General features: G+C 45.2%; 1 protein-coding gene across 2 annotated transcripts; it reads left to right on the forward strand.

The window, feature by feature from the left end:
• Nucleotides 1-377: 377 nt before the first annotated feature.
• On the forward strand, nt 378-9,457 carry LOC131940539 (ankyrin repeat domain-containing protein 50-like). 2 transcript variants are annotated; one of them, XM_059299202.1, is made up of 10 exons: nt 378-555; nt 975-1,098; nt 2,048-2,278; nt 2,676-2,789; nt 4,788-4,912; nt 5,067-5,158; nt 6,464-6,490; nt 8,115-8,305; nt 8,758-8,910; nt 9,150-9,457. In XM_059299202.1, exons 2-10 carry the CDS (start codon nt 1,009-1,011, stop codon nt 9,279-9,281), a joined length of 1,155 nt encoding a protein of 384 aa, XP_059155185.1. In that variant the 5' UTR covers nt 378-555; nt 975-1,008; the 3' UTR covers nt 9,282-9,457. The 2 variants fall into 2 exon arrangements, with proteins under 2 accessions (XP_059155185.1, XP_059155186.1); XM_059299203.1 differs by lacking the exon at nt 6,464-6,490.
• Nucleotides 9,458-17,639: the final 8,182 nt, after the last annotated feature.

Below are 17,639 nucleotides of genomic sequence, written 5' to 3' on the forward strand. Positions count from 1 at the left end.
GTATGTGGTATGTATCGAGTGTGCTGTGTGTCGAGTGCGTTGTGTGTGGTATGTGTGTACATACAAAGTAGCAAGACAATCCCAACGAGAACTTGCCCGATCAGCCCTAACGGAGGGGTCAACTCAAACAAACGGGGTCTCAATAGCCCACCGTGTGGCCACGCGTGACTCGTCACACAACACTTGACACTTCACGCTCCGTGATCACGCTGTGACGGCTCACCTGGCTGATCTCTCACCTAAATCTTTAAATCTTTCAATCTTTCAATCAATTTAAATTCTCGACATTAAAAACTGATTATTGATCTGTATTGATCGGAAATCAGGAGCTATACACATGGGTAGTGATCGTAGATCGATTAACATAGACTAATCAGGTGTAGCTTGGTATCTCAGGTACGTTGACTGGCTTTGAGTTTAACAAGGCGTCGTTATCACATTATGGAAGACTTGATTCAGACTTGAGAGTTGTGATTAGTTCTATGGTCGCTGGATTTACTGTTTGTGTGTGGAGTCTGTAGTTGGACTTATGGTCGGTGGATTTAGTTCATACCTGTAAGTTTGTTGTGTATGTGATTAGTTATGTGGTTGTTGTGTAAGTGTGGTGATGTTATGTAAGTGTGGTGATGTTGTCGTCTAAGTGTCTTGCTGTTGTCTAAGTGTGGTCATGTTGTCTAAGTGTGGTGATGTTGTCTAAGTATGGTGATGTTGTCTAAGTGTGGTGATGTTGTCTAAGTATGGTGATGTTGTCGTCTAAGTGTCTTGATGTTGTCTAAGTGTGGTGATGTTGTCTAAGTGTGGTGATGTTGTCTAAGTGTGGTGATGTTGTCTAAGTGTGGTGATGTTGTCGTCTAAGTGTCTTGATGTTGTCTAAGTGTGGTGATGTTGTGTGTAAGTGTGGAGATGTCTTCTTAGTGTTGTGATGTTGTGTAAGTGTGTTGATGTTGTCTAAATGTGGTGATGTTGTGTAACAGGTGACGCCCACCCCGCCTACAAGAGCTCACGTGAATGGAGAAAGTTCTGCTCCCCCCGCCCCCCACCAAACGTCTGATTAAGACAGCCCTGCACCAGGCTGTACTGGACGAACGTCTGCATCAGGTCAGTCTAGAACATTCTCTAGGTCAGTCTAGAACATTCTCTAGGTCAGTCTAGAACTTTCTCTAGGTCAGTCTAGAACTTTCTCTAGGTCAGTATAGAACATTCACTAGGTCAATCTAGAACTTTCTCTAGGTCAGTCTAGAACATTCTCTAGGTCAGTCTAGAACATTCTCTAGGTCAGTCTAGAACATTCACTAGGTCAATCTGGAACTTTCTCTAAATCATTCTAAAACTTTAATATGTCAATCTAGAATTTTCACTGTAGAATTTTGTTTACATTTGAACCCTCCACCTAACCAATCACTGACTTGATTTGACCAATCACTGACTTGACCAATCACTAACTCGACCAATCACTGACTAGACCAATCACTGACTTGACCAATCACTGACTTGACCAATCACTGACTTGACCAATCACTGACTTGACCAATCACTGACTTGACCAATCACTGACTTGACCAATCACTGACTAGACCAATCACTGACTTGACCAATCACTGACTTGACCAATCACTGACTAGACCAATCACTGACTTGACCAATCACTGACTAGACCAATCACTGACTTTCACTGACTTGACCAATCACTGACTTGACCAATCACTGACTTGACCAATCACTGACTTGACCAATCACTGACTTGACCAATCACTGACTTGACCAATCACTGACTTGACCAATCACTGACTTGACCAACCACTGACTTGATCTGACCAATCACTGACTTGACCAACCACTGACTTGATCTGACCAATCACTGACTTGACCAATCACTGACTTGACCAATCACTGACTTGACCAACCACTGACTTGATCTGACCAATCACTGACTTGACCAATCACTGACTTGACCAACCACTGACTTGATCTGACCAATCACTGACTTGACCAATCACTGCCTTGACCAATCACTGCCTTGACCAATCACTGACCTCCCTGTCCGCAGGTCCGCCTCCTGCTGACCAAGCACGGAGCAGACCCTGACTGTAGGGATGTGCATGGCAGGACGGCCCTGATGCTCACCTGCATCATTGACGACAGTGTCCTCGGCTACAGGATGGCCCGGGTCCTGCTGGAGGCCAAGGCCACGGCCAACATGCGGGACGGCATGGGCCGCACGGCCCTCAGCTACGCCTGCATGAACGGCCGTGAGAAGCTCGTCCGTCTTTTCCTCAAGGTAAAAAATTTCACTGCAAGCTTCATTTGATGAGGTCTTTGAAGCAGTCGGGTATCACAAAACGACTGGTTGTATCACTACACTGTTAGGTCACGTAGGACACCTCAGTGAACAGTAATGTGATATAACTGTGGACTCGGTAGGTTCATGCTTATGGTGATTGTCCTGGTGGAGTAGAAAAACAAAGTATCAAAATTTAAAGAAGACAACTTTATGGCAACATTGAGTGAGTGACGTCACCAATATCTGTGTACTCATGTGTATTCATGTATCCCAACAGGCCGACAAAATTGAGTGACGTCACCAATATCTGTGTACTCATGTTTCCTCCTGTATCCCAACAGGCAGACAACATGGAGTGACGTCACCAATATCTGTGTACTATCTATCCCAACAGGCCGACAACATCGATCTGACTGAGGCAGACAGCGACGCCAACACACCCATGCACCACGCTGTCCTCAGCGGTAGTGAGACGATAGTTAGGATACTGGCCCAGGCTATCCACAAGGTAGGATAGTTAGGATAGTTAGGATAGTTGGGATAGTTAGGATAGTTAGGATAGTTAGGATAGTTGGGATACTGGTCAAGGCTATCAATAAGGTAGGATAGTTGGGATAGTTTGAAATCAGATCTAATTTTATCATAACTTACATGCCCTACAACACACACACACACAGAGTGCGGAAAAAGTTTGGAATAAATCAATTCCTGCAGCCAGCTCTGTGGGACCAGCGACTGTAGATGTGAGAATATTTTTACCTGCCTGTATTTTATAAGACCTGAGACCCACTGATATCTCTACCTACCTGTAAGACGTGAGACCTACTGGTATCTCTACCTACCTGTAAGACCTGAGACCAACTGATATCTCTACCTACCTGTAAGACCTGAGACCCACTGATACCTCTACCTGTAAGACCTGAGACCCACTGAAGACTATCTCTACCTACCTGTAAGACCTGAGACCCACTGATACCTCTACCTGTAAGACCTGAGACCCACTGAAGACTATCTCTACCTACCTGTAAGACCTGAGACCCACTGATACCTCTACCTACCTGTAAGACCTGAGACCCACTGATACCTCTACCTGTAAGACCTGAGACCCACTGATACCTCTACCTGTAAGACCTGAGACCCACTGAAGACTATCTCTACCTACCTGTAAGACGTGAGACCTACTGATACCTCTACCTACCTGTAAGACCTGAGACCTACTGATATCTCTACCTACCTGTAAGACCTGAGACCCACTGATACCTCTACCCACCTGTAAGACGTGAGACCTACTGATACCTCTACCTACCTGTAAGACCTGAGACCTACTGATACCTCTACCTACCTGTATATTGTAAGACCTGAGACCCACTGATACCTCTACCTACCTGTATATTGTAAGACCTGAGACCCACTGATACCTCTACCTACCTGTATATTGTAAGACCTGAGACCCACTGATACCTCTACCTGTAAGACCTGAGACCCACTGAAGACTATCTCTACCTACCTGTAAGACGTGAGACCTACTGATACCTCTACCTACCTGTAAGACCTGAGACCTACTGATATCTCTACCTACCTGTAAGACGTGAGACCTACTGATACCTCTACCTACCTGTAAGACGTGAGACCTACTGATACCTCTACCTACCTGTAAGACCTGAGACCTACTGATACCTCTACCTACCTGTAAGACCTGAGACCCACTGATACCTCTACCTACCTGTAAGACCTGAGACCCACTGATATCTCTACCTACCTGTAAGACCTGAGACCCACTGATATCTCTACCTACCTGTATATTGTAAGACCTGAGACCCACTGATAATTCTACCTGCCTGTAAAACATGAGACCCACTGATATATTTACCTAACTGTAAGACCTGAGACCCACTGATACCTCTACCTACCTGTAAGACGTGAGACCCACTGATATATTTACCTACCTGTAAGACCTGAGACCCACTGTTGTCTCTACCTGCCTGTATTTGTAAACACTCACCTTTCTCCAGTAGCGCAGATCGTGACATGCGCAGTGAGCTTGTCTGCACCTCTTGTGTTCGTTCTGTTTGTTTAGCCGCTGATCTGATCACACTTGGTCTGGTTTATGTTCCCAGTTGGTCTAAAGTCCCAGTTGGTCTAATGCTCCAATTGGTCTCTATCACCTCTATCTACCAACTCTACAAACTCTTCCAACTCTACCACTTCTACCAACAACTCTACCAACTCTACCAACAACTCTACCACTTCTACCAACAACTCTACCACTTCTACCAACAACTCTACCAACTCTACCAACAACTCTACCAACTCTACCAACAACTCTACCACTTCTACCAACAACTCTACCACTTCTACCAACAACTCTACCAACTCTACCAACAACTCTACCACTTCTACCAACAACTCTACCACTTCTACCAACAACTCTACCAACTCTACCAACAACTCTACCAACTCTACCAACAACTCTACCACCTCTACCATCTCCCCGTGTTTCCCACAGTTCAGTGTCAACCCGGATATCCGGAACCTGGCCGGAGACACGCCCCTTCTACGTGCCTGCAAGTACGGCCATTACGTGGCGGCCTACCTGACACTCACCATTGCCAAGGCCTCACCCACACTCAGGTATCTCAGTGACATGGTCATTTTAGGCATTGTCAGTGATGTTTTGGTCATTTGAAGCCAACCGTTCGGATCAAAGTTTTACCTATGTTTGTGTGTGGACAGTATTGCACGGTGTAAAGTTCCAGAAGTTTATAGCATCTCCCACTGTCCCCAGGGACCAAGAGTTCCAGCTGACCACGCTTGAGTGGCTACAACGTGAGCCGCTCGTCCAGTCACGCTCCACTGACCGGAAGTATCTGGCCTCAGGTGAGTGACCTCTGCTGACACGCGATGCTCTCTTTCTCTCTCTCTCTCTCTCTCTCTCTCTCTACCTGCTGACCCAGGTGATTCTCTCTTCCTACTGACCCCTGTACTGACCTCTGTACTGACCTTGGTACTGACCTCTGTACTGACCTTGGTACTGACCTCTGTACTGACCTTGGTACTGACCTCTGTACTGACCTTGGTACTGACCTCTGTACTGACCTTGGTACTGACCTCTGTACTGACCTCTGTACTGACCTCTGTACTGACCCCTGTACTGACCTCTGTACTGACCTCTGTACTGACCTTGGTACTGACCTCTGTACTGACCTCTGTACTGACCTCTGTACTGACCTCGGTACTGACCTCTGTACTGACCTCTGTACTGACCTCTGTACTGACCTCTGTACTGACCTCTGTACTGACCTCGGTACTGACCTCTGTACTGACCTCTGTACTGACCTCTGTACTGACCTCTGTACTGACCTCTGTACTGACCTTGGTACTGACCTCTGTACTGACCTTGGTACTGACCTCTGTACTGACCTCTGTACTGACCTCTGTACTGACCTCTGTACTGACCTCTGTACTGACCCCTGTACTGACCTCTGTACTGACCTCTGTACTGACCTTGGTACTGACCTCTGTACTGACCTTGGTACTGACCTCTGTACTGACCTCTGTACTGACCTCTGTACTGACCTCTGTACTGACCTCTGTACTGACCTCTGTACTGACCTTGGTACTGACCTCTGTACTGACCTCTGTACTGACCTCTGTACTGACCTCTGTACTGACCTCTGTACTGACCTCTGTACTGACCTTGGTACTGACCTCTGTACTGACCTCTGTACTGACCTCTGTACTGACCTTGGTACTGACCTCTGTACTGACCTCTGTACTGACCTCTGTACTGACCTCTGTACTGACCTCTGTACTGACCTCTGTACTGACCTCTGTACTGACCTCTGTACTGACCTCTGTACTGACCTCTGTACTGACCTCTGTACTGACCTCTGTACTGACCTCTGTACTGACCTCTGTACTGACCTCTGTACTGACCTCTGTACTGACCTCTGTACTGACCTCTGTACTGACCTCTGTACCCCACCATGTAAACACCAACTCCATCAAACAACATCGTCTTACCGCCACCATCTATCTCGTCAGTGACCTCGACGTCAACACTCTACCAGTACCAACCACACACTGGCAACTACCACATTTTGACGTGCAATGCCACATGTACACACGTCTTAACATGGTTAAAAACCACACGAAATTTACCACAATAGGTTTTATTTTCAGAGTTTCAGAGAATGCTAGGAATTCGTGGTAAATTAATCTCTTCGAAAATTTCAAATTTCCTAGATTTGTCTTTTTTTTTTCGATATTATAAATTTTACATTTTATTTTTTACATTAAAAAATTACTTTTCTAAATTATTTAGCTAGAAAGTAATACCATGTCCAAAGTAGTAGATAGAATTTTTTTTCTCTTTTTACTCTTGTCACTTACAAATTTGAATTCACAATTTGAGTGCGCAAACATATCCTATACCAATCTAGAAATCTAACTCATCTAAAGACTACTATTTTCAAAAATCAAATATGTCATCAAAGGCGTATCGACCTCTCCCGGCGCACGAGGACAAACTTTCAGTTTTGCCCCCCCCCCCCCCCATATATTTTTTATGTGTATAATTCAAAACTGCAGCTAAAATGAGCTTTTAATTTTTTTCCAACACATTTTGACGCCCCTAGGGTCAGAGCCCGGGGATATATGTACCCAGAACCACCCCCCCCCCCCTGTACGTCGTAACGACCACTCGCTCATTGAAGTTGTTCACAACGAAAGTTTTCAAATCAGCCTAGAGATCTAGATTAGTTTACAAATTAGATGTAAGAAAACATTACTAATGTAAACATACTTTGAGGAAATTATTCCGACACAAAGGGGGGGGGGGGGGGAATAAAACCGTTTTTTTTTTATGACGGGTCGCGCTCATTCAACAAGTAGCTAGAAAATAGTAAGAAGCTAACGGCTTATAATTACATTTTTTAATACCTAATTACTAAAATGTAGAAAATAAAATAAATATAACAACTTCGTAGCAATAAGCTTTTGCATTATGCAATTTAAGTAAAAAAAAAGTATTTTTCATTTGCTTATTTATTACAGCTTTTTGTTGAAAAAAAATGTTTTTAAAACGTTTTTAGTCACATAGATTTATTTGCTTGTTATTTAGCTAGACTAGGGTAAGTTTGTAGTCTTTGGTGCAGCGTGGATTAGAACCTTCTGTTTTTAACACACGCATAAGCTGTGGAGAAACGTTCCACTGATCCAAATCTTCAGGTGTATCACCCACTAATCCAAATCTTCAGGTGTATCACTCAATAGCCAATCCTTACTGCAGGTGTCAAGTTTACTGTGGTAGACTTCAAATGTTGAGGCGAATACTTCAAGATCAAAGAAGATATATGAATATACCAAACATACTTACATTTTATTTACTTTTAGTTTTATTTATTTTTAAACACAAAATTTGTAGACTTTTAGACCTAGCGCTAGTCGAGTGAGGTTTATAAAAGCCATTTTACTTTTTCCTAGAATGAATGTTCTTATTGAAATTGATGAACTATATATATATATACATATATATATATATATATATATATATATATATATATATATATATATATATATATATATATATATATATGTATATCTTTAAAACCATACTTTCAATACCACTTACATTCTACTTATGTATCCGTGAGTACCATATGAGTACTATGTGAATACCTTGAGTGCACCAAGAAGACTTTAGTGTACCATGCTGTGACAGTTGTTAAGTTACCCAATTTTCGATCCCCTAATCGAACCTAACAAACTATGACGTCGTCTGGCCGCTAACAGAAGATTCAAACCTTTCCCAACTGTTCCACATTTGCTACAGCACCGCCAGCCTCCCCTCGACCACTCGCCTCCCTGTCGTTTGAAAGAGACGAGTCGATGTACAGCAGGCCGTGGGTTCCAGTCTCTCGTCTCTACAGGGTACCCAACCCCTACCACGCCATAGAATCTACCAGACTGCCGGAAATCGCCAAGGAGAAGAAGAAAGCGGAAGTTCCGATGGATAACGCAGAGGTAAGCGATAGAATCAAATCAATACGTTCAGTCAAGAGGGTGGAGAATATAGCAGACTAGCAGCTCAATCATCATCATTGTTTGTGTCCAAGACACATGGTGCAGATGAAGTAGAGTTCACCTGTTTCAATAACCTCGGCATACAAGGGGATATTTTGGTCAGCACTTTGCCCAGCCGCCTTTGTTTCTCTAATGTGAATTAGGTACCCATCAGAGCTGGGTCGACTCAGGGACGTTCTAATGAACCCGGATTCGAACGCGAGACTTTCAGGTAGCAGTCTAGCGTTCTACCGCTAGGACATGCTCAATATATAGTCCAATAGTCTAGTGCCCCAATTGTGTCTGTAGGAGTGTTTAGCTTAACATACTGATGATAGGTGACACGACTGGACAGCTGGACTGTCCAAGCCTGCTGCCCATCTAACACCTACCCCCCTCCTCCCCACCCCCAGGCCCGCCTACGTCTGCTACAGGAGCTGGGTAGACTGGCCGGTAAAGTGACCGGCACACAAGATGGCGGACCCCTGCCCCGGTGGCTCCACCCCTCCACAGCCAAACTTAGGAGTCGAATCTCAATGTCAAGGTCGTCTCTTGTCCCAGATATCGTGAGTACTTTCTGACCTCACCGTAATAGGGCTGGTAAGTAGGTCACCAACCCGTTCTACGGCTCAATAAAACCTGCATGAGCCATAGAACAGGTTGGTGACCTACTTACTAGCCATATTATGTGATATGTCTTCAGGTAGCTCTGTTTAAATTATGTGATATGTGTACAGGTAGCCATGTTTAAATTATGTGATATGTTTGTAGGTAGCCATGTTTACATTATGTGGTATTTCTACAGGTAGCCATGTTTAAAATCTACTGCGAGCAGTATGAACCCGACTGGAGGACATACAGACAGACTGACATGTCAGTCAACATTCCACCACTTGTCACTGACAATGACCAGCCATCTGTCAGTGTCCAGCAATAACTGACCTTTGACCTGATCAGTCTGGACAAGATGGCCGCCATGGCTTCATCAGATGACACGGGTGATACTCATCAATTATGTTGGACCTGAGATTCTAATTAGAGACTGATTGCCAATTAAAGCTGGTTTAAGTAGTGATTGTAATGTAATAATAATTGAATAAAATGTTGAATAAAAAAAAGCAATAAATAAAGCAATGAGATTTTAACAACAGAGTTGTTCTAGTGAGACGTGTAACTATGTGTTGGCCAGGTGGACAAGCTCGGTTGGCCAATTAGAGTCTTTTACAGGGCCATCACGCAACACAGGGCCATCTAGCTGCACAGGGCCATCTAGCTGCACAGGGCCATCTAGCTGCAGAGGGCCATCTAGATGCAGAGGGCCATTTAACATCATATGACCATCTAACAGCACATAGCGCTCTAACACCACAAGGCCATCTAGTAGCAAAGGGCCATCTAACAGCACAGGGCGATCTAGTAGTAAAGGGCCATCTAACAGCACAGGGCGATCTAGTAGTAAAGGGCCATCTAACAGCACAGGGCGATCTAGTAGTAAAGGGCCATCTAACAGCACAGGGCCATCTAGTAGTAAAGGGCCATCTATCAGCACAGGGCCATCTAGTAGTAAAGGGCCATCTAACACCACAAGGCCATCTAGTAGTAAAGGGCCATCTAACAGCACAGGGCGATCTAGTAGTAAAGGGCCATCTAACAGCACAGGGCGATCTAGTAGTAAAGGGCCATCTAACAGCACAGGGCCATCTAGTAGTAAAGGGCCATCTATCAGCACAGGGCCATCTAGTAGTAAAGGGCCATCTAACACCACAAGGCCATCTAGTAGTAAATGGCCATCTAAAAGCACAGGGCCATCTAGTAGTAAAGGGCCATCTAACACCACAGGGACATCTAGTAGTAAAGGGCCATCTAACACCACATGGCGATCTAGTAGTAAAGGGCCATCTAACAGCACAGGGCCATCTAGTAGTAAATGGCCATCTAACAACACAGGGCCATCTAACACCACAGGGCCATCTAGTAGTAAAGGGCCATCTAGTAGTAAAGGGCCATCTAGTAGTAAAGGACCATCTAATACCACAGGGCCATCTAGTAGTAAAGGGCCATCTAGTAGTAAAGGGCCATCTAGTAGTAAACGGCCATCTAGTAGTAAAGGGCCATCTAGTAGTAAAGGGCCATCTAGTAGTAAAGGACCATCTAATACCACAGGGCCATCTAGTAGTAAAGGGCCATCTAGTAGTAAAGGGCCATCTAGTAGTAAAGGACCATCTAATACCACAGGGCCATCTAGTAGTAAAGGGCCATCTAGTAGTAAAGGGCCATCTAGTAGTACAGGGCCATCTAACACCACAGGGCCATCTAGTAGTAAAGGGCCATCTAGTAGTACAGGGCCATCTAACACCACAGGACAATCTACCAGCAAAGGGCCATCTACCAGCATACGGCTACATAAAGAGACAACATCACAATGACCGACGTGTTACCTACAATCAACCAAGACAATCAACATTTAGTTACGGTCTGATTGTCAGGAATAACGCCAAATTCTTATGTTGTTCGAAATATTCTAGCAGACACATGACGTCATTCACCCCCCCCCAGCAGGGCCTAGCATATCTGTGACGTGTAGGTCTTGGCCCCCCACCCCACCGTTTGTTTTTCTACACCTGACCTATCTCCCCTAACACAATCAAACCCCGACAGCAGCTTATAGATAACTCTCCGATCATCTTCAGATCACCCTCCGTAGTGCATGAGCCAGAGCCCGACTCAGCCGCACTGAAAGTCCCAGCATACCCCAGCCCGCCGCTGACAATGCGAGGGTCAATATTATGGGTCGGGGTCTGGGTCAACAAACAAGGGAGCTTATCGTGGCCGCAGTTTATTGTTCCAGGCCCGGATAACCACAGGCTCGGGTTTCTGTTTAGGTACCGCGCGTGCGGCCGGCGTCCATAGTGACGAATTGATGACGTCGACGGCGACGTAGATCAACAATTAGTGCGCGCGCAGTCATCAGTAGTTTGGAGAGCCGACATGACTTCCTGAAATATGTTCCACAGTTTACATATCACTAGCTTCCGCTTGACAATCGTCTGATAAAATGTTGACCTTTTAATGGCGATATTTCACCTGGATTCTTTCCCTGTATATATATATATATATATATATATATATATATATATATATATATATATATATATATATATATATATATATATATATATATATGTATATATATATATATATATATATATATATATATATATATATATATATATATATATATATATATATATATATATATATATATAAATGTGTCGGTTTGATTAGCGCCTGATATTAATGGATTAAATAAAATTGTTGATACTACCGTGATACTACCTGGTGCCACTAACCAAACTCTGGTGCCACTAACCAAACTCTGGTGCCACTAACCAAACTCTGGTGCCACTAACCAAACTCTGGTGCCACTAACATGGTGCCACTAACCAAACCTTAGCACCGCTAACCAAACCTTGGTGCCACTATCCAAACTCTGCTGCCACTACAGGAGTGTGAGCCTCAGTTTCCGGAAGACGTCACCCGATCAGCTGGAAGTGAGTTTGTGAATATCGTCTGCGAGAAAGTCAGGGAAGTCTGGTGGTCTGAGGGCTGGCACGGTCCTGTTGTTGTCTTTAGTCTGGAGATGGTATCAGGCGAGTACAAGCTGGGGTGCCATCTCAGATACCATCAGGATGAGTTTGATAGGCTCGTGATGGGAGCCAAGTATAGCAGCAATGAGAGGGGGTGGGGTGTAAGTGTGAGATGTGAAAATCTGAAAGCGGAGGATAAATGTATTCTTTGGCAATTGCCGTGAAGGGGGTCGGGTACGGGGCAGGCACCTATCGTGTTGCAGGCACGAGATTTCTGCAGAAGATTCCAGACTCGGCGGTGTGTGACAGTCCAACTGTCAGCATCAGGTACACAGGCAGCGAGTTGGTGCTTTGATTCTCTCTCGTGATTACACATTACACACTTTAGGATCATCTTTGGTGTGTCTGCAGAACTTCAAGTCCTGCCGTAATTGCCGAGTCATGCCGTAATTGCCGAGTCCTGCCGTAATTGCCGAGTCCTGCCGTAATTGCCGAGTCATGCCGTAATTGCCGAGTCCTGCCGTAATTGCCGAGTCCTGCCGTAATTGCCGAGTCCTGCCGTAATTGCCGAGTCCTGCCGTAATTGCCGAGAGCTCTGCCGTGTTTGCGTACAGAGAAGTCAGTTCGTGATAACCGGTTTACATTTCCTATTGAACACGGCATTGTGACGTCTCAATTAAAGGGGGGGGGGGAGGCTCCGGTAAAAAAAAAATTTTAATACTCGTAAGAAAACGGATGTATCTAAATAAAGCTGTATAGAAATAACTGTTTTCTAACGATTATTAAAAAAGTTTTTTTTTTTTTACCAAAGCCTAGCCCCTTTTTTAAAAACGAATCAAGGAAGGACTAAGTAATTGAACATTTAAGTCTTAAAATGTTTAAGTCATACAAAAATTTATTAATGAAACAGTTTAGACATGGGGTCATTAAGAAATCGAACATTCAAGTCTTGGAACCATTTCGTTTTGGAAAAGTCATCCCTTGGATAACTGTGGGTTTCGGGGGTCATCCATAAAAAAACATCACGTCTGTCACTTATCCTCACAAAAAACCAGATCCCACATTCAAAAAGATGTTTTTTATCTTTTAAAAACACCGATTTCGGACTATCGTTTCATATACTGACGTCAGATGTGACCTACTCAACTCTACTTCACCTGCCCAGTGTCCCGCCAAGTCTCTGACAACATGTTTTTATCGTTTAAAAAAACGATTCCGGCCGAGCATGTCTCTGACCACACTATCCCTTCATATGCTTAGGACAAAGAAACAGATGAACTCTACTTCACCTGCCCTGTATCCCGCCACGTTCAGATAGGCAACTTTATCATTCACATCTAAAAAATAAAAAAAAATTAACATTGGCGAGATGTGTCTAAAACCCGTGCCACCCGCATGAAAGCCTATTACACTAACAACTTAGCTATTTAGACTCGTGACGTCCCATATGTTTTTTTTATGGTATACTTTAATACTTTAAGTCTCCTTATGCAACTTGATTTACGCGCATATTCCCTATCTAGATCTAGATTTAAGTCTACTAGTAGTAACTTTCAAATTAAATTTTATCTAAAATTAGCCAATTACATAGCTAAACAAACAAAGTTTAGCCCCATACAACATAGATATAAATCTTCTAACTACCAAGTTGAGCCCCATACAACATACATGACAATTCCTGACATTCGCTACGACACCGACGACATACAGCATTCGTTAAAACGCCGTCGAAATGAAACTTTTGAGCACTGTTGGAGCCGCTAATTGCCCCACGCTTTGTTGGGGCCCATCCTCCGGCGTGCCGCCCACGCCCCGACACTTTGATCTGGCTAATGAAGACGCGGCTATCATTAGCCGGCTGGAGCACGGGACATCCCGCCCTCGTCACGCTCTGCTGGCGACCACTGGAGCGGAAAACCCGATTTTCATATTGAGCCACGGGAAACAGCGCTAGATTTCTGAGCCCGTCTCACTCCAAACTTGGCTCAAAGCTCCAGATTGGCTTTACCAAAGAGCCCTTGTGTCCAGGGGCAGTGCTGATGCTAATGTGACAAGTGGAGGTCCCGTAAACCAGCTTTCAGAGCCGGCCAGATCACGCTGAAGTGGCAGGCTGGTGATACAGGGCGGCTGACGGGCGCAAGCCGGGCTGCTAGTACAAATTGTTCCCAGTAGAGAATAGAGTGAGGTACGCATGCGCGGAGCCCGGGGCGGAGAAAACGATAGTCATGAGGACAGCTTGACTTCCCATGGAGTAAATGAGAGGGCGGCTCTTTGTGGGGGTCACGTCTCAGTGGCGGGCATGTATTGAACACCGCGGGGTGGGGGGGGGGGGTCAGGTCTCAGTGGCGGACATGTATAGAAGACCACGGGACGGACTTGGATCGCCAAAGGCCGCCAAGGTCGCTGGTGATATTTTAATAAGTGTTAATAATCCTGGGACCGTTCCAAACTCAGCAGGGGCGGTAACCAGATCGGTAAACGCGACCCAGGGGCCCACAACTTCGGACCGTACCCCGGCTTAGTGTAGCTACGGTAGTCTTGACCGGTGCCCTGTTGTCGGTGGTTGGTTACTTTAATTGGACCACGTTCAGTGTTTGGGCTGAGCTCAGGTCAACTGAAATCTAAACGCTGCGGAAACAAATCACAACCCAGCGCTCACTGAAATCTAAACACATGCTTGCCTTCAAGTAGAAGAGAAGAAACAAAATTTTATTCCGTGGAGGGGAGTGGGAGGGAGGGTCAGGGAGGAAGGGGGTGGGGGAACTCGATGGAAAAAACGGACTCAATGATAACAAAAGAGCAGATGAAGTAGAGCTAACGTGTATGATACACAGGTCAACGCAGAGTAGATTTGAATATGTGAGAGATGTGCACTAAATCGCTACCGTCACACACCACACGCTACCACATAACCGCCACGCTACACTCTACCACATAACCGCCACACCACACTCTACCACATAACCGCCACACTACACTCTACCACATAACCGCCACAATACACTCTACCACATAACCGCCACACCACACTCTACCACATAACCGCCACACTACACTCTACCACATAACCGCCACACTACACTCTACCACATAACCGCCACACTACACTCTACCACATAACCGCCACACTACACTCTACCACATAACCGCCACACTACACTCTACCACATAACGCCACACTACACTCTACCACATAACCGCCACACCACACTCTACCACATAACCGCCACACTACACTCTACCACATAACCGCCACACTACACTCTACCACATAACCGCCACACTACACTCTACCACATAACCGCCACACTACACTCTACCACATAACGCCACACTACACTCTACCACATAACCGCCACACACCACACGTTACCACATAACCGTCACACACCTGGTACATATGTATGTACGAATGTGGGTTGGTGGGTAGACATTATGCATGTCACAAACACCATCTCTAGTGTTTCTTTCAGACATTTTTCCCTGTGAGTGGCGGATACTTGAAATTTTCGGGGGAGGGGCGGACATTGGTAAATGGGTATTTTTTTTTCATATTAAATTCTATATTGTTCGAGGGGATGGGGGGTAGGGGAAGGCTAGAACTTGCTTCTGACACACGGTCAGTCTCTCCTGTGTCCGACACACGGCCAGTGTGTCCGACACACGGCCAGTCTCCCCTGTATCCGATATAACGGTCAGACACACGATCAGTCGAGCAAAAGTGACCAGCAACGATTAGAACACCTTGAATCTTTCACCAGCGGTCCAGCTAAGTCCCCGGATGTTGCCAAATGAGCCGCTAGCCTCCCCTGGTCAGGAAAAACTATTTGTTATGTCCCCTGTGGCGGGAGCCGTGTTTGTACAAGTGTTATCGCCCCTAGCATAGCCCTCTTTAGCCGGGGGAAGCAAACAGCAAATTGCGGCTCTACCAGAAGTTGGGCCGCTCATCAAACGATTCCAATGGTGCGGCCCGTCCCCGGCTCTTACCGTCACAGTAAAAAACAGATCCCCACGCAGGGGGGGGGGGGTCGGGCACATCCCTACCCACAGAGGGGAGCCCGACATATCCCCTGCACCCGCGCTAAGCGTGAAACGAATGTATGACACCCCCTGATCACTTACCCAGACTTTTCTGCTGTTGAAAACCCAGCCAGCCGTTTCTAAAACACAAATTGCGAAAATTTGCGTTTAAAATAATCAAGAGCGCGCGCGATTTTTCCATGTGTTTCGTTTAATCGTGAGTAGTCTTCCCTCGGTTAAAATAATTTCAAGGGTGTTTTCAGCCCGTTCTGCTGGAAAGGTCACGGTTGCAGGATCCTCCCGGCTCCCCCTTAGAGGGGAGCTAACTCCCAGCGCAGGTGTGAGGAAGGAGCAACACAAACTCAACACATTCCAAAGATAATAAACCATCAACAAACTGCAGTTACTCCCCGCTGGTTCGTGAGTTGCTTCCCTTTTTATTACACCGCCGTTTTTTCGGCTATCATGTCATTCGTTTTGTAAGCGAACTTTTTGAGCGGGTGTAGCGCACGAATAAAATGTTAAAAAAAAAGTTATTAATTGTACAAAAATTGTGGACGGGCCGCACTGTAAAGCCGTCTCAGAAATTTGAGGATCCCGTGCGAGCAAGGGCCGGAACTCGTCAATTTCTCACCGCCTTGCCGACGCGTCGTTTAAACAGGCTAATAATTGGCTCCCCTTAACCGGATGAGCGCACATCTCTTTTGATTTCCACACCACGGATAGCAAATTAACTGCTAGTTTTCTCCCCTGTGGTAGGGATACCCCGCCCCGGGCCCGCCCCACCCGCACTATCCCCGGCGCCCCTTGCATGTGTTGTAACCGAATCACTTTCTCCCGACTGTGGAGAATAAAGCTAATTGATGCTAATAACATTTGGACAAAATAGATGCTAATAACATTTGAACAAAATAGATGCTAATAACATTTGAACAAGTCAGATTCGCTTCATGTAATTCATCGCCTATGCTACATAATGTTGATTAGATGTATGTATGTTGGAATGTATGACTGTATAAAAGTCTGTACGACTGTATGTATGTCTGAATGTATGACTGAATATATGTAATGTATGTGTAGGTGGTTTTTATTGTTTGACTAGCTTTTTTAGTTTGTGTACCGCGTAAAGTTTTTGGTTGTTTTATATTCCATGTTGGGTGTGTCTGTGAAGTTTCATTTTCTTGCTTGTGTGTTTGTGTATTTCATACATATTTATACACATATTTGTATAAGTTTGTATATTTGTGCAGCTTATGAGTGTATATTTGCGTATGTTTTTGTATATTTATGTGTTTGTGTATATTAGTGTATATGTATATATTTTCTTATGTTTTATATGTGTGTATATGTCTATTTGTGAGTATGCGTTTGTATGTGAGAATGATGGTAGTACATGGTGTTATGGGGTGGTGATGGTAGTGATGGTGGTGTTTGTATGGGGATAGTGGGGTGAGAGGGGAAGGGGTGGTTGTGCAGTGTGGGTGGATGTGGTGGATGTGGTGGTGGGGGTGGGGGACACGGTTGAATACAACTTGTGCTTGTACCTCTCACCTCGTCGTCCACTTGAAATGGTATCCAGGAACAGCAACTCGCCTGTCCCAACGACTAAAGCAGATAGAGTGAGCTCCCCTGTGGCTGTGCTTATTGACTGACCAGCAGACCCCACGCTGGGGTCACGTGTCTGGCCA

The sequence above is a fragment of the Physella acuta genome, unplaced genomic scaffold, assembly GCF_028476545.2.
Source record: "Physella acuta isolate Inbredline_101_S28 unplaced genomic scaffold, ASM2847654v3 ptg000322l, whole genome shotgun sequence".
Classification (NCBI taxonomy): Eukaryota; Metazoa; Mollusca; class Gastropoda; family Physidae; genus Physella; species Physella acuta.